Source organism: Triturus cristatus, chromosome 3_2 (genome assembly GCF_964204655.1).
Source record: "Triturus cristatus chromosome 3_2, aTriCri1.1, whole genome shotgun sequence".
Classification (NCBI taxonomy): Eukaryota; Metazoa; Chordata; class Amphibia; order Caudata; family Salamandridae; genus Triturus; species Triturus cristatus.
Genome location: NC_140584.1, coordinates 590490181 through 590515172, shown reverse-complemented (window position 1 = coordinate 590515172; position 24992 = coordinate 590490181). Strand labels below are relative to the sequence as shown.

General features: G+C 45.4%; 1 protein-coding gene across 15 annotated transcripts in view; it reads right to left on the bottom strand.

The window, feature by feature from the left end:
• The window catches only part of LOC146857785 (myotubularin-related protein 9-like), a 452543-nt gene that overhangs the window by 5217 nt on the left and 422334 nt on the right, over positions 1-24992 (bottom strand). For all 15 annotated transcript variants that reach the window (XM_085648410.1, XM_085648408.1, XM_085648401.1 and 12 more), the window contains 3 exons: positions 18459-18600; positions 7963-8183; positions 6265-6416 (listed from right to left, as the gene is read on the bottom strand). In XM_085648410.1, the coding sequence (XP_085504536.1) occupies positions 6265-6416; positions 7963-8183; positions 18459-18600 (515 nt within the window). The remainder of the gene's footprint in view (positions 1-6264; positions 6417-7962; positions 8184-18458; positions 18601-24992) is intronic.

Genomic DNA, 24992 nt, shown 5'->3' with positions numbered 1-24992 from the left:
ACTATCCTAGGGTCTAGTTTCCGAGTCTCGACTTTCTAGTTGCTCCAGAAGTGTCCTAAAACTGCTTATTTCAGAACTGTACTATTTCTATCGACTATACACATTACGCGTGAGTGTTTCCACTCTGCACCTGAATCCCGTGGGCCTCCCACTTCCTAACTGTTGGTAGTGTAGTGTAGCCCCAGCGATTCCCTAGGCCTATGCTATTTCCATGACAGTGGTCCTTATACCACTTCTTTAGTATATGGTTTGCGTGGCCCCTAGGGCCTAACTGTATTACTTACCTGTGTGACTTAATGTACGCTTGAATAAGACTGTGTTGTACTTACCTCGAATCTCATAAAGAGTGCTGAGGGTTTGACTAGAATAAATACACTTTATTTTATATATATATCTGTTGTGGTGTCCTTTCATTTGGTATTCAAGGGATTACATATGGTATCACAGCTGGCTTAACATGCCATTCAGAGTTTAGCCTAAGACTGCTCTTGTCCATGCTACCACTAGGATAGCTGGTCTATAAGGTTGACTTTACAACCAATCACCATAAGGGTTGTTTGGACTGATATAAGGTGTACACTAGAACTAGTGACATCATACATCAGGCCAACTTCTCACAGAACCTACAAAAGGTGCTGGGTGCCATATCTGGGAAGGTAAGTGTCCCGTATCCGTACAGGAGGCTAAGGCACCCATTTCCCTACCCTACTGAGAGACCACTAAAGGAGTGTGGAATATTAGAAGGTTGGGCACCTGGTTCGGTGCTCAAGGCTAATCTCAGAGAGAACCTAGAGGACAGAAAGTCCTCAAGATGCTCTTTAGATTGTCAAACTTAGGACAATGTTGAAACCTTTTTCTGTAGTGCATGACCACATAGATCCCTTGTTTCCCTTTAGAGGGTGGAAATCCCATACCCTTTTCTTACTTATCCCTGTCTACCCTCTCTGTCTTGACCGTGAAATCATAGGCCATAGTCCTCCTCCACAGTCTGTTTCTCCTCTTCACTCTTGCTGTATGAAGTTGGTCCCTCAAACCTTCTCCCTCAACTATGTTTTCTTCTTTACTCTCAGCCCTTTACTCCTAACTCTACCCTACTGTTGTCAGTACTCTCCAGACCAAACCGCCCACCAGCACCCCAAGAGAGTGGACGCTAACTTGACTGGGCTGGTGGACCTGAAAACAGCAGAGAGAGTATTGAAGAAGCAAGAAGGAGGAACATTTGTCGATCACATAGTGGTGTGTACAGAATTTACTGTTGCAGAAGACAGGGAATGAAAATAGGCAGAATAAAATGCAAACCGGTAATCACCAGTTGCTCTTGTGAACCTGTGCTCGTGACTACACCCCTCTGTGATGGCAGCTGTTTTACACTTAGTGGATAAAAAAAAATCAAGAAAAGGAACTTTTTGCAACATTGTTCCTGGATTTCAAAAGTCTGAGTCTCCTCAGCGGTTGCCGAACTGAAGATTTCTACACTGCGCTGACTGGTTGCTGAATTTTTCACTCCCCATTGTATCTGGCCATGATAAAGTCTCAAATCTATGTGAAACTGGTCTGAACCATCCCCCTACTTAAAGCCTATTGTGAATGAGCATTTTTAGTCCTTCTATACAGTTGTCATATTGTTAGTACCACATAAACCTTTCAGTAACAAAATAAAACTACTGTACATTATCTTGTTTTTGTTTAACTTTTTGGGAGTCATTGAGACTATGGGTTTTATTTAGAGTTTGACAGATTGGATACTACATCAAAACATGACCGATATCCGGCTCCTAATATTACAAGTACCGTGGGCTACAATGCACATGTGATACGGTGGTAGGAACATCTGCCACATTTGTGACGAAGTACCCCATCTGTCACACTCTAAATAAGGCCCTGTTTCTATCCTAACATTCCTCGAAGGACTATTTCCTGAATTAGAGGAAGTACGTTTTCAAGACATTTGTTGAGTATTTTCTGTGTGCCCTGGACGTATGTATGTGTTTTTAATTACCCTGCAAGTAGTATGGACTGTTTCATGACCAAAGCTAATCATGACCCTAGTAAGGAAGTGGGATTCACTTCCAACTACAGTTTGCTTGACTTCTGTTTTGTTACCTTTGTCTCTGCCTTCCGTAAGACTACCGTCTATTTGTTCTTTGAGCTAATGGGCCTTTTTGGTGGATTAATGTGCATGCATTCCTGCTACGGAATGCAACTCTGGTATCTCTACTCTTGTCTACTCCTTAGTATCTCAACCACTGCCTAAACAGCAACCCCTATTTTTACTGCAGTACATCTACCCATACTCTAGTTAAAGTACCCCTTCCTATACTCTAGTGTGTCTTCCCTCTCACATCTTCATTGCTCCTGACACTATTTTTCTCGTTCGTTTTGTACCATGTTCTTGTTCCCGTGTCCCCCTTTTTAAGTCTCGGCCTCGCGAAAGTAGCGCATGCGCTGCTCTGCTATGCTATGCAGAGGCCTTTTGGAATCGATACGATTCCAGCGTGCACGCGGGGAGACAAACGAGACAAAAGATGTGCACGTGGGGATTGGATGCTTTACTGGCAGCGTGATACACTGGGGACTTTTTTTTTTGCCGCCAGTAAAGGCAGTCCCCGCGTGCACATCTTCTGTCCCTCCCATGATGGGCCGCGCTTGTTTCTTTTGGCTCCGCACTCTATCGTCATCCCCACACCCATCTTGCTGCAACGTGCCGCTGTACGTGATTTTCACATGATGTTTGCTGCTTAATTTAGATGCCCTCTATTTTAAGCACCCGTCTCTTGCACAGGCTCTTAAGAGCCCCACCAAACCTTTGGCTCAGCTAACAGGCTTTCATATTTTCACATGGTTTGCGTGTTTATGCGTTAGTTTCTGTACCTATGTATATGTGTCCGTGCATATTACATATGTGTATGTTTGCTTGCATGAAAGCACCCGTGTGTGCATGTTCGTATGCCACGCTTGTGTGAATGTGCGGTTCGATCTCTGTATGTATGAATGTATGTATGTATGAACCTATGTATGTGTGTGTATGTATGCATGTGTGTGTTGGGGCCTGTGTGTATTTGTGCATTCTTTGATTTAAAGTTTCCTCTACATCGACAGCGCCTAGAAATCACCTCCGCCCTCGTGCTGCTTTATAGAAATCCTTCTATATTTTCATTTACTTTCCACTTTCCCCGTCCTTGTCTGAGGCATGGCGCACGGTGGGCCTCGTACCTTACTTTTCACTTGAGGCTGTGTGTGTGTTTGTCTGTCTGCAGGTCTCTTTCTTTGCGTGTTTACGCTCCTCTGTGCGTCTGTGTGTCTTTAGGTGTTTATTCCCGTGTCTGAGTGGATGTGTTTTGCTCCGTGTGTGGGTGTGTTTATTTGCACCACAGCTTACATCTCGTTTCTACTTTTACGGCGCCGAAAGGTGCTCGCTGCGCTAATCGGTGCTATAAAAATGCTCCTGGCTGTCCATTGTATTGCTATCTTTCCCCTGCCAAGCCTGTCTTTGTAAAGCGCTATATGGCGGGGTAGGACAACCCCGTACGTTATCGCTCACTTGTGACGCTGCGTGAGTGTTTCTGTGAGTTCCCGCCTGTGTCGTGTGTGCGCCCTCAGTGCGTGGGTTCCAGTGTTAAGTTATAAACTAGAGTTCCCTTTTTTGGTGAGAGGCCTTATGTCTGGTTACACGTGCATCGTTGTGAGCATCACTGCTTTCGGCGGTCACGGTGGCCAATAATTCTTTTAGTCCACCCTCTACCCCCCGCCTCTCGCCCGCCAGTGGTCCCCTTCTTCGTGAGTGACCCATGTCCCCACCAAAGTACATTTTCTGAAGCCCCTTCCAAGCATCCCCAAAAGCTGACAGTAAATTGCCACCTCTCTTCCCTTGTGCGTTTGTTGTTGTTCTGCGCTTTAGGCCCCACAAAGGCGCTATATAATTCCCCTGCTATGATCTAATTCAAATTTTTGTAACGCTTGACATTACCTTATGTTGTTTGTAAATGCTCCCGATTTTGTCTGATAAGAAATTGTCACGTTGCAGCTAATTTATTTGCCTAAGATCACACAATTAAGAGGTCAGGGGGGGGGGGGGGGGAGCCAGGATAAGTTCTCGTGGTTTCAGGTTCCACTATCATTCATAAAGTCTGGACTGGAGGCCAACTACCGCTTAGGCCGGAGGTGTGAAGTTACCAAACACAGGAGGCTCCAGACCGCAGCAAACACATCACCAACCATCGACAAGTGCGGTCAAAAATACAACAGGTTTTATTTCATTTATTGAAAATAAGACAGGGAAGGGACTATACAACTTACATGTTTAACATGCACTTCAAAGTGTGCAGCTATTCCGTGCAGTCACCGGAAACGTTTCTTATGTCACTTTTTATTTTCGTGCATGATGTGTTCCGGTTTCCGGTTCAAGTTCGCAACCTTGTATTTACAATCGCGTGGTTCTTGGGTTTTACAGAGAACGCCCCAATGTGCACAATAGGCCTCGTACGAGCACGCTGTCAATTGGTCAACGCTGCAGATGGCTGTAATGTTAGAAGGAGTCGTTTTTAATCTGTGCCTTGCAGGAAACTTTCAGGGTTGTGAATCTATAAAGTAAATAATTCGTCGTGTAGGGTGTGGCAGTTAACCAGCAGAATTAACAATTGACTCGTGATTCCATTTATTAAGATACAAAAAAACAAAAATGTTTTCACATTTTCGAAACGCGCCTCCGTTCCCAGGCACGTGGATTCCGCCAGTGAGATTAAGTTAATTTGTCTGTTTGTGTCAAATGACGAGTGGTTCATAGACATCTCTACTCTTCGGAGACGCGTCATTTATGAAGTCAAGATATCTGCTGTGTTTACGAGACGGCGAAGTCACGGACAGGTGCGGGCGAGGTTCGAAATCCGTCTATTGCAAGTGCAGGCCGCTTCACGCCCACTCTCTTCATGGTGTGTGACCGACAGGACGCAAATAAGTCATAGAGGCAGAAATGGCATTATAGCGCTGAATGCCTACGGGTTTAGGCGCTACAAAATGGTATGGATTAGGCCGAAAAGAACAACGAAAGAGCACTGTAATGCGACAAAGTCACAAACTTGTGTGACTCCCAGGTGGCGGCTCTTGCACCAAAACTACCCATATTTGAATGTATATACATTAGGAGATACAAACCAGGATTTAGCTGTATAAAACCGTCATATGAAATTTAAAAATATGTTTTTGAAATGTTCTAGTTACCAATAGTAGGCAATACCAGTAAAACTTCATGATGCGTTTTGCACCTGAATAAGATAAATGTAATCGCCACACCAGAAGTAGGCCGCTGGTTTTTAACCCAATCCTGTTTTGTGTATTATTAGTAATAAACAAATAACTCCCTTGACGCCCTGGTTAAAAAGTCATCAAGTTTGCCCGCCTGAGCTCAGGTGTGTTCAGCCTCCGAGGGAAGGCCTCCTCACCCGGCAACACTGCTTTTTTCCACATAAGCGAAGGCCTGCCCAGCAGTGCACAGGTGTCAGCAGCGTGCGGTGGTGTTTCATAAACAAGCATTGAAAATGCAATAGGTCTCGCTTTTGTTTACGTTAAAACCATTTGCTTTGCTATTGGTATTGTATAGCAAAGCAAATGGCTTTAACTTAATAAAAGGCGAGACCTATTGCATTTTTAATGCTTGTTGTTCAGTGTCCTCAAATATCTTGAAGAAAAGGGTTTTCTCCATTTAGCAATTTACCAAAATGGGTTTTCACTAGTCTGTGCCATTAAACTGGTGTTTCTCAGTTTGTTTATTCTCTAACATGAGGTAGAGGTTGAGTGGCCAAATCATGGACCAAGACTGGGAGCCATGGAAGAAGGCAGTGGATGGTGGCTTGGATGAGCTCTGCTGTAAGCCAGGTCTGCTGGCTTAGTGGACTAATGCTTCCACTGTATGGGCCTTTGTTTAGCCTCATGGTTATGGGTAAAACTCAATGAATTGCTCCCTCGTTGATATAAAATAATGTCATGATTCAGACAGCACAAAAAGGCAAAAAGGAGAAAATGGATTCAGATTGAGGGTGTGGGGGTTCAGCTCCCAGTAGTTGCCCTTATCAGCAGAGGCGCCTGCCATTAGGCTTCAAAACACCTTACACTTTGAAGGGGCCATTGAAATCAGCGACCAGTGCAAAGTATAAATAAATATCCTATAAAATATTGCTTCTTTGTACAAGGCCCTACACTGTCTGTGACCTTCCAGTGAGTCTCAATCTAATGTAAAGAACTTATTGGGGTGAGACGTAACATACATACCCTGCCAGAGCTGCAGGCTCTGCGGCTCCACGGATGGCCAGATCACCAGAGGGTTCCACTCATACAGGGGGTTCCGGTGCTTGATCCCCTCACCGGACTGGTTCAAGAAAGGCCACAGTGAATGCGTCTTTTCCTTTACTGCACACAGACCTCTGTGGGGACAAAACGTGTTTAAAATGGTATGCCATTCCACCTCCCCATCCTCACAGAATGTCAATCCCTCTCCCTTGATGCTGCAGCACATCAATCGCACATCTGAGTATCAGAACACTTCCTCCCACCTCCTGGAGGTATCAGCAGGACCATACCAGTCCTTCCGTATCGATGGGCTTCAATCTTTTCATTGCTGCACTGGAGCAAGCAACAGTGTCCATCCTGTGCCCTACTAACCAGAGCAGGCGGATCTCCTCTCCATTGACTCTACATCTCACACTAGGACCCTGGCATCTTCTGGCTTCTAATTATAAAGCAGCAGCCAGTTCGACTAGACAGCCTTAGCAATCCAATCCACAGCATCACTCGCTTCCCCCTGCAGACACCATGGGGCAGATCTACAAGAAACTAACGCAGCGCGGTGCCGCAAGTCATTTTGCTGCACCGCGCTGCGTTAGTTTCGAAGCACAGGGATGCAACATATTTACAACATTATATCGCATCTCTGTGCTTCCCTCTGTGCTGGCGCACAAACTGCTGCCATGCGCCGGCGCAGGCACCCTTGCACCATGGTACAAGGATGCCTGCATCGTGGGGAGATTGTTTTTGTGCAGGAAGGTGCCCCTTCCAGCATAAAAACAATCAATTGAGGTGATTTCCTCTTCCAACGTGTGCTATAGGATGCAGCAACCATTGAACGAGGAAAAAAACGAGGAGAAATGAAAACATTTCTCCTCGTTGCACCGCGCTACGCCACCCATAGGGTGGCGTAGCATTCTGACGCATTTCCAGATTTACGATTTCTCGTAAGTCTGAAAATGCATCATTGGACATGGGTGGTACTGGGAACACCCACAGCAACACTCTTGTCATGCCCCTAACACGCAAAGTGTTGCGTGAACAGGTGTGATATTTACAAGCACAGGTTAAGTCACGCAGGGTGACTTTACCTGTTCTTGTAAATATCACTTAGCAGGCGTGATGCACCGGTGGCGCAAGGGGCTTGTAAATCTGCCCGCATGTACTTTAGACTCACTTAATACCCTTTGCAGAAACCTGGTACCACCCAGTACTATCTTGATGTATACCAGTTTCAGCTGCTAAGCTCTATTGATACCCACAACCCTATCAGTGCACATATCTAGTGCCGTCTACTGCCTTCTGCAGGTACTCTGTGCCACTTGATACCGTCATGAGTTACTCCATACTATTTCCTGTTCTGTACGGCTTCCTACTGCCATCCATTACCAGCTTTGTAAGCTCAGCAGGGCCACCTACTCCTCTGTGCTGATGCCCAGTACTTCCTGCTGTACCCTTGAGATACACAGTACTGCTACTACGGTACTCTGTATACAAATACCCAGTAACATTCACCTGTGTGCTTGATGTGGGTGCATTATGGGTCATTTGTTGTGTGTGTGTGATTTGTTGTGTGTGCGAGATTTGTTGTGTGTGTTCGAGCGCAAAGAGGCTCTGTGCCTCTGACTCCCTCCTGTGTGGATACTTGAACACCCAGTACTCTCTGCGCGAGGAAGCATGCCTTACCTTTCCTTCTCGTTGTTGCACAAGAAGGTGCCATACTCTGAGGAGTAGGCATGCTGGAAGAGGGTGCTGAGTAAGCTTTCGTTGAATTCCAAGGAGAAGGGGAACTGCCGCCCCAGCTGCCAACAGCAGTCCAGGAAGAGGAGGAAGGTGGACGCCTCCTGCTTCACCCGTGAGTGGGCATAGGCCGAGCGGGCACAGCGGAGCTGGAAGGGGTGTCCGGCCTGAGGAAGTAAAGAGACATCATGATCTGGAGTCCACCTGCACACATAGTGGAACACGCCAAAGGACACCCCCGCCCCCCGCAGCCGCACAGAAACCACAGTGCCTTACCCCGTGCCCCATCAAATGATTCTTCGTCAGCTCACAACGGAGACATCGGTATAGTTAGCCAACCAAACCACATAATGTTGTATTGGCTACCTTTCTGACTAAATACGACCTCTCCCACTATTGGTCCACCAATCAAGCCCCCCGCTATAAAACCCCACCCTCCCCAACCCACCTCCTGAAGGGGATAGGGACAGGGGGACAAAGTGACACATGAAAGCCTCTCTCTAAACTCGACAAGAGCCACAGGACTCAACCGCCGGGCTGCGCTGTAACCGCCAGATGCTGTCAGTTAGTGTTATGTTGTTTACGTTAACGTTACGGGGAAAAGTAAAATGACAAAGAGGGTAAAAAACTAAAAAGAATACTCTACAAGACCAAAAAGATAATACATCTCAAGCAGTCATGGAACTGCGCACGGGCTCTCCCCTGCATGGATACTGGTGAGGTCCATCCCCATGTCATGTGTGGGCAGGGTGGACAATGTAGGGTCGAGATGACCCCCATGGGCATGTCAGACATGCTGTATCAATGCGGGGGTGGGCACAACAATGTTATGTGTACATGATCTACCCAACCCTGCCAAACTGTATTTGTAAAAGCTGTGAATGCGTTGCCCATGCAGGGCGTACATATAGTAACATATGCTTTGAAAGAGTTTGTAGAATGATCCTGTTTTCTAATTGTCAATAAATGACTTGCGGCACCGCGCTGCGTTAGCCTCTTGTAGATCTGCCCCATGGTGTCTGCACATACATGAAAGGGTGATCGCGGGACCGCACTGCCTCAGATGCTGTCTGGGATTCCACTGGCGCTCAGGCACATGTGAAGAGAGACTCAGACAAGGCCCAGAGCGGGCATGTTTATTAGACACATGAGGGGAGAGTGTAAAGTGATTTGGCGGAAACTGATTGAATCCAAGAATGTGAAACAAAGCAGACCTTTAGTGAATGAATGTGCACCTTCAGTCCGCAGAGGTCCAGTGAGGGTTTCCCGCAGATGTTCTGCTGGGTGGAACTATAAGGGACATGTCCTCATAGGGTGGACCAGGCCTGTGTTCCTTTCACAGGATGACGCAGGTGAAGAGTGGCCTTGAAAGGTCCTTTTTACAAGCGGGTGCAGTTTGTTGTGCATGGGCGATGACCGTCACCTTTAGGGGGCTACAGGTGGCTCGGAGTGCATGCACACTCCTTGACTCAGCGAGCGGATATTAGAGTGTGCACAGCGACAGCCAGATCAGAACTGCTTTGGTTCCTGGATCAATAGAGAGAGCTGAGATTATCACACGACAGAGTGTGTGCCAGGACCAGGAATCTTTGGAAAATATGAAGAGACTCTTTCTCTCACACCTGCAAACCATGAAAGCCACTGCAGTCTGACATTAGTGCACGTAAACCTGCATGAAGGATGCTACTGGGGGGACACCAGGCATCACTGGCGACCTCTGTACACCTCTGGCCATGTGTATACATGTACAGCTACTGACGTGGGGGAAAATAAAGGATTCCCCAATCTATATGAAGAGGGAGTTATTTTGATATACTATGAAGTATTTGGTGTTATGTGATATATACATATATAGGACACACGGACTGTAGTTAAAGCACACAGTGTAAGCCTATGAGCCCCAAGGAAGGTCACAGTGGGTATATAGCTCAAGGTCGCAGGCTGAGGGTCATATGAGCATTGTGACCCCCTTAGGGGACCACAGACTTACATCATATGCAATCAACTGCACTATACATTTCATAGAAGAAACGACATTAATTTTCACTATAATGGGCTGTCATCAATATTGGTAGGCACATTTCTATTTGTTTTTATTTTAAGCACAGTACACGGATGTCAAATTCAGGACAATTCCGCCCCTTTCTACTGGTTTCGCAACTGCTTGCCCGGGATTTAAAAAAAACGGAATGTCGGCGAAGGCTGTAGTGCAAGAATTCCTCATTCCACAATGAAGTGAAGGGTGGATGGAAATGTGAGGGTATAGACAATGACATGACCTTAATATTAATTGCATTGAGTTATTTACACTGCCACGTCCCTGGCAGTTCATGAATGCAGGTTTCCAGCAGGGGAACGTGCCTGGCGCTTGCAAACTCAGCGCCAAGAGGACCCTGCAGGCAGACTTCCCTGCTGGGAAAGTTGTTCTCAGCAGCTCTGTCAGGGGTCCGCGCAATGCATTCGCCTTAATGCAGTTACCATCAAATGGTAAATACATCTCACGGCTCTCCACAGAGCTCCTTACAGCATCTGTGTGATTAACGGGCTTCGGGGCTTTTTATATTATCGGTGGAACCTTATCCCACTCCACAAGGGCGAAAAAAGGGGAATATCACCCGTTTCGAATTTGGCCTGAATATTTTGCCCATTCCTAGTTATAACATTTAGATGAAAACAATTCAAGCTCTGAAAATAAGAACAAGTGAAGGGGGATTGAATCGGTCATGATTCACTCAAGTCAATGGAGGAAAAAAGATACAATAAACACTTTTGCAGTCGGTGTTTGGTCTGCATGTCCAGCTCATATTAATGGCAGCTGGATGCTGAAAGAGGAGTGCCCATGGGCTTTGTGGTTTTTCCATTGTAGATCTCACTTAGACTATATTTCATAACATAGGTTTAAAATAAAAGGTAAGCTGCAGTCCTTTGCTTTTCATTGGCCAGGCAGTGGGAGGGGGTTTGTGCATTTCCAAAATGATTGTTTTCTTTTTTAAATAGAGGTTGAAGTGGCCGAGAAAGCAGTACTTGGCAGAAGTCTGCCAAAAGAAGAGAAGGGACACGGTTTAAGTGCATTTACTGTGCTCTGGGGTGGCAACGAGCCCAACAGACCAATTCATGCCTTGGGGATGGGGTCCCCGAGGCAATACAATATATGTGCTGGCCCATAGGGAGATGGAAACCCCCAGTGGAGCAGAAAATAAGCATGGAGATGGGGCCCCACGCATGGCCCCCTCCCCAAAGGGGATAATTAAGCAAAGCTACTCTAACCTCCGGGCCACCTCAGGGGTTTTAGGATGGGTTTTAGATACAGGGTTGATGTACCAGATCCTGGGTGCAGGGATAGAAAAAGCTTGCTTTCTTGCTTTTTTATACTTCTTAGTTTCTGGCTTATTCGTGTCCTCAGTGGCGTAACGGAAGTTGAAGGGGCACCCTGCAAGGTACACAGAGGGTCCCGATCCGGATTTAATCCAGAGCTCTCTGGCGTGAATACAGTGCTAAGGGGGCCCCGTGCAGCTTGGGCCTCCCTGCATTGAGGGGGATGCGGGGGCCTGTGTTACGCTCCTGCGTGTCCTGGGTGTGCAGAGATATACCAGCGACAGTGGCTTTGTCTTCATGATAAGCAAGGGAGCTGGTCATGATGGCTCTGTTAATGATGCAGCTGCATTTTATAAGGTGGTGTGGGCAGGCAAAGGGAGCCAATGGAGTTCCATCAGGATGAGGATGATGAGATCATTTTTCTTCGCGCCCTGGATGAGATGTGCTGCAGCATGTTGAATGCCTTTAAAGGGGGGGAGCAATGTGAGCCCATGGATCTGGTGTTACCACCATCCAGATGCTAGAGTATGAGGGCTTGAACAGAAGTTCTGAAGCTGCCTTCTGGAGAAAATCATATCACTTTCTTTAGAAGAGAAAGCCGGTACCCAGCTGTCTTAGTTTTTTGGCAGTGTGTGCCTTGAGTGTGAGGTTGTTGTCCAGTGTGAATCCAAGTGACTATGCATTCATTGACAGCTGGGGTTCAAAGTTGTTAATGTTCATGTCATTAAGCCAGTTTTCTTCTATTTCTTGTTTGTTCTTGGCTAATAACAGGAATTTTGTCTTGATTGGATTAAGCTCTAGCTAGGCGTTGAACACTGAGGGGCTCATTTATGAGCAAGTGATGCAATGCAGCGCAGAAAGTCACCTGGCTGCACTGCGTGACAGGGAAAAGACAGGATAGCGCTGTATTTAATGGAATATGGCGCATACCTGTCTTTCCCGTACGCTGGCACAAAATGTGCCGCCTAGCTCCAACGCAAGCACCCTTGTACCATGGTGCAAGGGTGCCTGCATTACATGCAGGATTGTTTTTGGGCAGGAAGGGGCGCCCTGCTGCACAAAAACCATCCTGAGAGGCATATTCCTCTTTCTATGTGTGCTGCAGAATGCTGAAAACATAGAGAGAAAAAGACGCAAGGAGAAATAGAGAGATTTCTCCTTGTTACACCTCCCCTGGAAAGGTGTAAGATTTTGGTGCATCCCCAAGTTCTTGTAAATCTGGGGATGGGTCAAAATCCATGGCAGTTGCGTGGGAACACCCATGCAACGTCCACGGAAATCCTACCCAGGGCAGAGGAACGCAACTAAACGGTTTGTGCTGCTTTGCGTGACTCCAAATTTTTTTAAACACTCAAAGTGGCTTTGCGTGCCTTTAAAAATCTGACTTAGAGGTTTGTATCACACATGTATTATGTTGCATGGTGTAAACGGGATGCACCCATCTCATAAATTAACCCCCCAAGTCTGATGAGTTGAAGGCAAGGATTGAGGCATTGTATCTCTGGTGCGGAGGAGGCTTCCATAGAGAGTTGTGAATCATAAGAATACTAGGGAATTTTGATACTGGTATCAGGGAGTATTGAATGATGAAAATGACAGGGGACGTTATGGAACCTTGGAGGACTTTGTAGGTGAAATGGATAACTGGGGATTTGGAGGTGCCTATGTGAATGAACTGGTGTCGGCTGGAAAGGAGGTGAACCAGTGAAGGACACTGCCAGTGAATTTAATTTGAGACTCTAGGGTGTGAATGAGGGTGGGATGGTCAACTGCGTCAAAGGCAGCTGAAAGATATAGCAATATCAGGAGGCAGGGGTGTCCCACTCTATAGGAAGTGCCACTTAATTGATGTACACTGAAAGCTTATCTTAATTTATAACATTTTAAACATTTAATAAGTAGAATAGATTATTGTTTCTTGACGCAGTGAACCAGACTAACTGGGTGGAGGCCCAGATTCTCCCTTGAGCCCGACCTGATTGTGCCCCGATACGGATTAAGGTTTAATAGCCAGGTAGACGAAGGACGGAGCTGCATGAACTCGGCTGCCAGACTACTCTTGCATATCAAACCGCGAGACCACATCTCACCTGCCTTGAAAGCCCTGCATTGGTTACCAGTTGCCAGAAGATCCACGTTCAAGCTACTTTGTATCACCCACAAAGCAATACATGGAATGGTACCACTCTTCATCAGGAATAAAATCACCAAACACATTCAACAAAGGAACCTATGCTCTAAAGGGGCACCTCGCCTCAAAATCCCAAGATACAAGAAAAAAACCATGGGTGGTACATCATTCTCTGTTCAAGCAGCCAAACTATGGAACTCTTTACACCCCAACATAAGATCCACCGACAACAACCTTATCTTCAGAAAACTACTCAAGAATTGGCTCTTCCCCACATAAGCACCATAAATAAACATACATTTACAGCATATTCCTCTGCATATAAGCCTTTATTTTCACTATAGATATGTACCTATCTTTGTGTATTGCTTTGTATAAACATGTAGAATAATTATGTTGTTGTAAATAAATACATTTAAAAAAAATCATCTTTGGTCTACATGTACTTACTTTCATTGTGCATCTATGTACCTTCCATGTACTTGGATCTGTGTGTCTGTTAACGTTCTCTTGGAAAAGCATATCCAATGCACTACCCTATTTCTCATCCTGTACCTCTATCAATATCTTTAATCTATATATACTTACCTCCTCTATGCATCTATATACTTTCAATGTACTTATGGATCTATATATTTATCTCTTTCTTCTAATTTAGCATTTCAAATGCACTACCCTATTTCTCAGACTATACTTCTCTCAATATATCCTCTGGCCCAACCTTCTGACTCATCTCAAACTTCTTTCTACTACTATTTCCAAAGCACTACCCTATCTCTCACCCTATACATATATCAATATATCCTCTACATCCACTCTCTCATTTATACCAAACCCCATACCACTACTATGACCCCCAAAATAACCCTTTCTAGACTCTCTTACTCTACCCCTCCTTGCATCATCTGACACCTCTTTTTACTATATCGATCCCCCAAAACAAACCTTTATAAACTCTTCCCTCGGACTCTGTGTGCTACATGAATGCAAACCTTTCTTCCCTTTTATCCCTCCGCTACCCTTCATACTCCAAATAACTGACTAGTTTCCACCACTCAAATTACTTTCATATTTCACCATACTAATTCAGCACTAATCCTTTATGGGTTTCCGGAGTAGCGTGCTTCAAGATTCTGCTATCTTTCCGAATCCAAATAATTGACTATCCTATAACTGACTAACCTATCCACCACTTAAAATTTACTTGCATGTATCACTATACTAATTCCACACTAATCCTCTATGGATCCTGGAGTAGCGTGCTACTCGCCGAAAAAGCGCTTCAACGCCTTGTCAGGGGTAGTAAGCGCTATATAAATGCAATTACAATACAATAAGTTAAGGGCCTGGCGGCTCCAGGATGCAGACTTTGTCACATTCATTAAATAACACATTAAAGATTACTTTGACCTGAACCCAGACATGGCTGATTCTCCAACTGCGCTGCGGGAGGTGTTATTACCAGTCTTGGGGAAACAAGTTATTTTCCAACAAACAGCGACCCAAAAGAAACGACAATGTGAAATTCTTGATCAAGAAGCTGAAATCAATCAAGCTGAAAGGGAAAAAAGTGATCCCATAGATGAGGGAAGGAAGGAATAAGACAGAAATGCTTTGGATGTCTCTCCAACAAAATTTGCTGGACTCTGCTTCCTTTGTCTTCACTGCGCCACACTATAAGATTTATGAGGTTGGGGACAAAGGAGTGAAGCTGCTCTACTGCCTGGCAAATCAAGACCAGGAGTTTAAATTGGTCCCCACCATTCTTTCTCATGTGCCACAAACCATCACTGATTCCTATCTAATTGCTCAGGGATATGCATGTTTTAATATAGGCTTCTCTATGCGGAGCAACCCTCGTCACTGGCAGAGCGATGCAGCCCGGTCACTGAAGGTCTAATAATGCCTAGGATTCACAATAGTGATCGCATAATGCCAGAGGAACCTTTAATGGAGGAGGAAGTACTGACTGCCCTCAACTCTCTCCCTTACAGAAAGACTCTGGGTCCAAATGGATTTCCGCTTGAGGTTTGAAGAAGCATGTCTATCATCCTGTCCCCTACTTATGGGCATGTATGCAGAGGCAATGCATGCTGGGGAGCTGCGGGACAGTCTACGGGGATCTCCAGTCCTAAAGCCTGCTAATCCAATGAATTAGTGCAATTAAAACAGGCCCTTCTTCTTAATTAATTTAAAGGCTAAGATATGCATAAAAGCACTGACAAATGGGTTGATAAAAGTATTCAAGGCACTGATACACCGATATCAAAATGGGTTTATGCTAGGCCGTCACTGCCTCAGACACCTTAACACCGCCTAGGCACTATCTGCGGCATGTGAAGACCTGCGGGCCCTGGTATCTATTGATTTCAAAAAGACCTTTGACTTGGTCCAATGTGCCTTCATGTTTTGGTTGCTGCAGGTATTCATTTTGGCCCTGTCTACAGTTTCAGTACTTCTCTTTGAACCTTGGACACGGGTTAGGGGGAACGGTGAGTTTTCTACTCCTTTCAGTATCGAATGGGGCACAGGACAGGCATGTCCCTTGCCACTGCTCCTCTTTGCCTTGGTCTTAAAGCCGCTAGTGGATTGGGTTCAGTAAAATACGCAGTTATGTAGGTTCCGCTAAATGGGGTCTCTTGAGGATAGCATATTGTTATATGGCGACGATGTTAGTATATATGAGTGACCCAACAACTTCTCTACCTTGATGGATAGAGGGATGTGCAGAGAGCCTCTCGATTGAGGGTTAATTGATCCAAGTCTACATATACACCATTAACAGGGACACAAAAGACATAAGAACAATTACAGACTTACAATTGGCTGATAATCAGTTTAGGTATTAAGGCATGCACATACCAGTGACTAAGCAATGGGCGTGGGACTTCAACATCACTCCCCCGCTAACCCAAGTGCACCTCTCCTCACAACCGTAGGTAAAGGAGTCTTATACAAAATATTTTTCCCTCCCCGATTTCTTTATGTCCTCCAAACTTTTTTGCTCACTGCAATCTGCAATAACGAGATTTGAGAGGGGCACCGTGAGGCTCCCTCAAATTGACTATCACAAGTGCATGTTGAATCCCTACCATGGGGGAGTGGGGATAGTAGATATCAAGCAGTATCATTGGGCCAGCCATTAGGTGCTGATTAATGACTCGTTGTTTGCGGACAGTGTGGATCCTGCATTAGCCACGGAACTGTCAGTTTTGGAAAAACATGGCACACTCAACCCGTTGCACAGCCCCTGTAAACATGGGGATCTCCTTCCTGCCACCCTGACATCCCTGTTGGTGTGATGGCACTGGACACTAACCTGGGGGCAGGACATTGATCTCAGGGGGGCGCTGTGTTTAGCAAATGCATATGATTTAAAAGCACCTGCTGCAGAGTTGCTTGTGGTCCAGCTTTCCGGCAACAGCCTTCATATGCCAGTTGCAAAGAAAAGATCTGTTTTTTATGTGGATAGCTGAGTGGATTAGTAAAGCCAGCCTTTACAAACGCTTTCAAACAATGAAATGTATTTTAGAGAGGGGCTATAGAGAGATGAGGGGCACTTTTGCTGAGTGATAGGGAATCCGAGGGCGAGGTCCTATGGGAGGGGGGGGGTGCAAAAAAAAAGTGTTGCACGGGGCGCACCATTGCTAAAGCGGCCCTGTACAGTGTATTAGTATAACTATTTCTACCTTTTGTGAGGGACGTAGCTTCAGGGGGTGTTTGGGGTGTTACGCCCCCCTAATAAATGTATTCTTTAGTAACCAGTTGGGAACAGGTGCTTACAGTCCGGTATGGGGTGCTGTCTGTCGGATTTCATTAGAATTTTTACATGCACACACACACACACACACTCACACACGAATACACACACTAAAACACATATATTCTTGTTTACGTACCGCTAACCATCTGCACTGCTCTCACTTTCCACAGCCCAGTAAGCACCTCTCATGTCCTGCTTCTCAAATAATGTATGTTAACGAGATACGTCAGCACGATGGATGGGAATTCTGAAGCTCCCCCCTCCCTATCTCCCCTGAATCTTACTGACCAAGCTACACCCCTGCCTGTAGTACAAATCGCGCTACCATACTAGAACTAGCACTACCACGTGCACTACCAGGATTCATCCTCCTACTAAAAGTAGTAATTTGGTAGTGGTACTTGAAGTATCACTTTAGTGGTCCCTACTGTTACTGGCAGCAACACGACTGTTACAAGTACTAGTTACTACTACTAATGCTACACACTATATAATGGTAACTGCTACTACTAGTAGTGGTAATTATAAAGCAATATGAATTGCCATAGTAGGTACTAGTAGGAACAGTACTAGAGATTTCAATCATGGTAGTTCTTGTAGTACTCGTTTTATTCCTATCAGTAGAAGTAATATACATGGGTAGGAGTATTAGGTAGTGTATTGGGATAAGTAGGCAGGGTTTCCATGTATGTATGTCTTTGGATGGGGGGCTTGGGGCAGTCTCAAACGGCAGATTAATCTGTGCAGGGGCTTGGGGTATCCAATTAAAGGAACCTACTGGAAGGGCAGGCTGGATAGGCAAGTAAATAAAAGTGTATTTTGGAGAAAAAAAAGAAATGTAACCTTTTGTGTTCCACCGATGTACAACTCTTTTAAAAGATAGTTCCAGTAAGAAATGTTTTTAGCAAAGGGACATGAAATAAATACAAATGGCTTTGCAACAAGCTTGCTTTGTGTGCTGAACTGCCAATTCAAGCTTGCATTTTAAATTGATTTAGGTGCTTTCGAGCCATCCATTATGTTTACGTGTAGTGTGGAGAGGATAAGTCTAAAAAAGAAGCACCGCTTCTTATTGTGGGAGAGGTAGAGAGTTGAGGCACTGAGACACTTCTATAAACCCCAAGCCACGTGAATATGTATTTTCTCTTCATTTTGCTTTCGTACTTCTTTCATGTAATTTGGCCTGTCTTCCTGCACAGAGCTGTACAAAATACCAGTCCAGGAGATATTTACCAGAAGCCACTCGCGTTCGATCAGGGCCTGGAAACCCGCGTAGGTCCTGCACTCGGGGTCAAGGATGAGTTGGGCGAGAGAGGTCACCAATAGTGTAGTGTCCATGCCTTCTGTTCCATGCACCAGGACACAGGCCTCCTCCCTGGAATCAATGGGAAGAAACAGCAGGATGTGTAAGCAAAAAAAAGAAACATCCCAGGCCCCTCTCCTAAGGCACTCATTCCAAGACAGACAAGGCTCCAACAGAAAGACACATTCACCCCACCCAAGGTGTGCCACAATTCCCCGTGGCCCACGTTACACATATCTACACACTCATGAAAGAGACTCGTTTCCAGAGTTCTAATAGTTTGTGGTCAATTCTCGTACTTCGATGACCCCAGGCTTTGCATTCTGGAATACTAGCATTGCTTTGACATGTAGTCCCGCCAAAACGTTAGGCTAGTCCAGTCCAACAGCGAATGCGTGGGGATCCATATCACCAGATCGTTTCAACATACAGTCTATCATGTGGGCTGGCGAGGAGAGAGAACAGGCACCATTGTCACCCAAATTCAAATAGCGACCCATTGCTTTTCCTCATTAAGAGCGAAACAGTTGATCATCTGCACAGATTTATTTCAAAGGGGAATGGAAAGAGTATTTTTTTACAGCAGTTCACCGAATAACCAATGATCAATTTTCACGCTCTCACACCAACATTTTCATGTACCAAGTGGACAGGGTGGAGGAACTGGGCTTGGCCGAGCCCAGTTTGTAGTAGCGAATCAGTATGGCTTGGGCCAAAGGAACAGCTCCTCTAGGACACCTGGCCTTGCTCTTAAAACCCTTCCTGTTATGAGTTCATAAAAGCCTAGGACACAGAGGACCAACACAAACAGGAGGTCACACATGTTGAAGCATATGTTCCCAGTAAAAATGTCACAAGACGAAGATTTAAGGATGCCCGGAGGAAAAGACTGCTAAACGTCTCGAAGTCACATTTGTTTTTTGTATTTAAGCACGTTTAAAGACCGAGGGTCTCAATTAGAGGTTAGTAGCAGGACATCTGCCATAAACTGGGGAATGTCCTCTTCCCCCTTCCCTTGTTTCCCCATCCTCATTTAAAGTGACACAGGATTCCCAGCAGTGGCACAACAAGCCACCTGCACCGCAGTCTAAAAAACCCTTGCAGTGGACCTAACCCCAGAAGGAATACTGTCAGAGATTTCACCCCAAATAGAGCACCCACATCCTCTGATACCACTGCTGCCAGCATCCTGTTGGTGCAGGTCACCGATGGCAGTCCAGATGAAAAATGCTTAGAAATACCTGTTAACCATCTTTTAGACAGCACTCAATCAGGATTCAGAAAGAACCGCAGCACTGAAACAGCCCTCATTGTGGCCACCAATGGCATTCGAATCATCTGTACCGCGGAGAAACAGCAGCCCTCATCCCACTCAACCTCACTGCAGGCTTCAATACTGTCTCCCATAACACCCTCATCAGAAGACTCCACAAGATTGGCATACAAGGATCCACTCTCAAATGGATCAGTTGATTCCTAACGAGAAAAACCCAAAGGTTCAGGCTGCTACTTTTCACATCAGACACCAAGCAATTGATATGTTGAGTCCCACAGGGATTGTCCCTCAGCCACACGCTTTTCAACATATACATGACTCCGCTCGCCAACATCATCTTATCACAAGATATCACCGTCATCTCCTACACCGATGACACCCAACTCATCCTCTCCCTGACGGACAAAACAACCACCGCCAGAACCAACTTCACCAACAGCATGACCATGGTAGCACAGTGGATACAAACCGACTGCCTGCAGCTCAACTCCGACAGAAGTTCTGGTCTTCGGCAACGGAAACTCCCCATGGGACTCTACCTGGTGACCGTCGGAGCTAGGACCAACACCCACATCCACAGACCATGCAAGAAATTTAGATATCATCCTAGATGACAAGCTCAACATGACGACTCAAGTCAATGCAGTGTGACCTCCTGCTTCCACATCCTACACATGCTGTGAAAAACCTTCAAATGGTTACCTCAGAACACCAGACAGATAATCACAATAGCACTCATCGCCAGCAGGTGGACTCCAGCAACACTCTCTATACCAGAAACTCCAAACAACTCCTACACAGACTCCAGACCATTCAGAACACCGCTGCAAGACTCATACTCAAACACCCATGCCGCACCCACATTATACCGCACCTCAGGAAGCTTTACCCGCACACATACAAAGCCCTACACAACACATGACCAGAATACACTTTCATCAGCATACCAGACACCTACATTCTGCCTCATTCTCACTCGCACACATTTCCTGCATCCACAAAAGCAAAACTGGAGGTCGCTCATTCTCCTACATCGCACCCAAGACACGGAACGACCTCCGTCAACACATCTGAGCCTCCTCCTCACTTCTTGAGTTACGCAAGAACCTGAAGACCTGCTATTCATATAAGCATCTTGGGGACGACAAACCTACACACAAGCGTCTGGATACCCTCTTGGGTGATTAGTGCACTATACAAATCAACATTACATAACATGCTGGTGAAAAAAAACTTTTCCTTGCCTGAAAGTCATCAGTTCTGTTATTTACAAAAATGGACTTCTGCTTTAGGGGTCTGCCTTTAAAAATAAAACAGGTGACAAAGTGCCTGCCGTCCCAGCATGGTAAATCTGCCACCACTTGTTTGTATGTCCCAGTACAGTGTGGTCCCCAATATGTACATGTATAACACTTCAGGAGCAAAATGTCTGCCATACCTCAATCACCATTAAATTCAATGGGTCGACTGCTGCTGAGCCTCTGCCACAACAGCCATACAGCGGCTGGTTCACTGACCCCAAAACACTATTTTTCTTGTTCCTTCCTACTATGCCACTTCATAAACTTGACAAACAGTTTGGTATAAGTTAACTTGGTTTCTTTGGAGAAGTTGATATATACGTTGAGTCATTGATTGATATTTTGGATTTCAACACTGTCTGTCTACAATCACACTGTTTCTTTGAGACTAATTTTGACTGGATCAATTCTGTCTATATTTAGATTTTGTCCCAGGTGTGTCTTTTTATGGATTTACATTTTTTCAAGTAAATTAAGCAGGAAGTATGGACTCAATTCTACATTCACTTTTGGATTGTCAAGACTGGAAATGGCAGACTTCATGTGTTCTCTGGGGAATAAATCCAAACTCCTCATTTTGGATTACGAAATGCAATTGTAAAGTGTGGCGTTCACCCTAAATGGCATCGTGGCACTTGCAACCATTGACAGTACAACCATCTTTTAAAGAGAAACAATTAATAGAACATAAATGTTTTCAGTGCCTTCCTATAGCAGAGATGTGAACCTATAGATGTTATACCCAGCTGTAATGTGTTTAATAGTTTGGGACCCAGGAATGAAAGAGAACGACCAATTGCGAAGAGGTGTGAGAATCAGACCACACTTTTGTCATCAAGGTAAAAGGCCTGATGCGAGATGCCGAAAGAGAGTTTTAAAAAACCATAAAAGATTATGTGTGCACAGCATAGAGCTTTTAATCTTATTTTTGTTTTACCGGTAACCAATGGAGTCAACTTTCTTCCACCCAAAGGCTACTCTCACAGCTATATTTTGGATTTTTTGAAGCTGACACAGAGAAGAGTCGGGAGGATCAAAAGAGGGTTTCAATAATCAATTCTCTAGAGGACGCTAGCTGATATGACCTGGTTGGGCAGCTACAGGAAGGAGAGAACCTTCTGATTATTTTTAATTTGTAAGAAACCAGAAAAGGTGACAGTCTTGATCTGAGGTTGCTTAAAAAGAAGCAGGGCTCAAGAGAGGCCCCTAAAGATTTCACCTTAGGGGCACTTAGTATTTTAGTGAATCTTGCCACCTCTCACGATGGTTGCCCACTACTAGCATTTCCATCTGTCTGGCATTAAGCTGTAAAAACGTTAGGAGCCGTCCATCCTGAACTGATAAGAAGCAGTATGTAAGATAACAATGGTTGTAATTATGATCAAGACGTCCTATAAGGAAAATGCTACTTACCAGTATGCATCTGTTCTTGGCATGTAGAGATGCAGAATATCATACTTTTGCATAGATCGCCATCTGGTGTTGGGCTTGGATGCTTGCACCTTGTTATTGTCGTGGAAGAAGACTTTTGTAGTCACGAGATAGGTGACTCCTCCCTTGGACGATAGTGTGCATGGGCATCGACTCCATCCTCAGATTGTTTTTCACCATCATGGGAAATGATGGAGTTTGTAAAAAACAGAAAAGATGTCCATGTGAATGTATCTAGGTAAGATAACACTGGAACAGATACAGGGTCCGGGGAGGCATGTGGGCGTATGATACTCTGTAGCTCTACATGCCAAGAACAGATGCATACTGGTAAGTAGCATTTTCCGTTCGAGGCATATGAGCTGCAGAATTCATACTTTTGCATAGACTGTACAGTAGTGTCTCCCCTAGTGGTGGTCACCTGTATCTGTTGCAGTAGTTTGAAAAAGTGTTTTAAGAAGAGCCTGGCCTACAGAAGCCTGTTGCTTCACCTGCACGTCTACACAATAGTGTTTGGTGCAGGTGTGTATGGTAGACCATGTCACTGCCTTACAAATGTCTTCTAGGGGAATGTTCCCTAAGAATGCAATAGAAGCCCCTAGTTTGCGTGTTGAGTGCGCTCTAGGGGGAATTGTTAATTTGCCTTCTGGTAGCATATTTGAATGCATTTGACTATCCACCTGGCAATTCTAGCTTTGGAGATGGGGTTTCCTTTATGAGGTGGAGAGAAAGCTACAAACAGTTGGTTTGTCTTTCTAAAATGTTTAGTCCTCTCAATGTAATAAAGTATGGCTCTTTTGATGTCAAGTGTGTGAAGAGCACTCTCTGCTACGGAATCTGGGTTTTGGAAAAACACTGGTAACTCTACAGATTGATTAAGATGAAAAGCAGAGATTACTTTGGGAAGCAATTTTGGATTTGTTCTAAGAACCACCTTGTTACGATGTATTTGTAAGAATGGTTCTTGTATGGTTAAAGCCTGATTCTCACTTACTCTCCTAAGAGAGGTGATTGCGACAAGGAAAGCTACTTTCCATGTAAGGAATTGAAGTTCGCATTCGTGTAGAGGTTCAAATGGGGGACCCATGGGCCTATTAAAGACAATGTTTGGATTCCACACCGGAGAGGGTGGCAGTGTGGGAGGAATTATCCTTTTAAGGCCTTCCATAAAGGCTTTGATAGCGGGTACTCTAAACCATGATAAATGTCTGTTTTGCAGGTAGGTGGCAAGGGTAGCCAGATGTAATCTTATGGATGAGTTTGCTAGATGACATCTTTGTAGATGCAGCAAATAGCAAATAATGTTCTGAATTGAAGCATCTAGTGCATGGGTACTCACAAACTTTCTCTCAGGGGCACAATTTAGAGTGTGGTTTGTGGCCGAGGGCCGCACCTGTGGGGGCGGGGTCAGTGGGGGGCGGGGCTAGAGTAAAAAACACTGTGACCATGAGGTTGAACACAGGCCCCTGCAGCAGATGCATTAGTCCACTGAGCCACCAGACACAACATACACACACATGTCTGTCTGTCTCTGTGTGTGTGTCTGTCTGTGTATCTGTGTCTCTCTCTGTCTGTGTGTCTCTGCCTGTCTGTGTGTCTCAATCTGTCTATCACTGTCTGCGTGTCTCTGTCTGTGTGTCTCTGTCTCTGTGTGTCTGTCTCTGTGTGTGCGTCTCTGTCTCTGTGTGTACATCTCTGTCTCTGTGTGTGCGTCTGTCTGTGTGTGTGCGTCTGTCTCTGTGTGTGCGTCTGTCTCTGTGTGTTCGTTCGTCTCTGTGTGTGCGTCCGTCTCTGTGTGTGCGTCTCTCTGTGTGTCTCTCTATCTGTGTGTCTGTGTGTGTGTGTGTGTGTGTGCGTGTCTCTGTCTCTGTGTGCGCGTCTCTTCTCTGTATGTGTGTCTCTCTCTCTGTGTCTGTGTGTGTGCGTGCCTCTGTCTCTGTGTGCGTGTCTCTGTCTCTGTGTGTGCATCTCTGTGTGTGTGCATCTGTGTGTGTGTCTGTCTCTGTGTGTGTATCTGTGTTTGTCTCTCTGTGTGTCTGTCTGTGTGTCTTTGTCTCTGTATGTCTGTTTCTCTGTGTGTGTGTCTCTATGTGTGTGTGTCTGTGTGTGTGTGAGTGTGTGTGTGTGTGTGTGTCTGTGTCTCTCTGTGTGTGTGCATCTGTCTCTGTCTGTGTTTCTCTGTGTGCATCTCCGTGTGTGTGTGTCTCTCTCTCTGTGTCTATCTCTGTGTGTCACTCTGTGTGTCTCTCTGTCTCTGTGTGTGTCTCAGTCTCTGTCTGTGTGTGTGTCTCTCTCTGTGTGTGTGTGTGTCTCTGTCTCTGTGTGTATGTCGGTCTCTGTGTGCCTCTGTGTGTTTGTGTCTCTGTGTCTTTGTGTGTGTCACTCTGTCTGTGTATCTGTCTCTGTGGGTGGAGTAAAGGCTGCGGGAGAAGAAACCCTAGAAGGGGACGTCATTG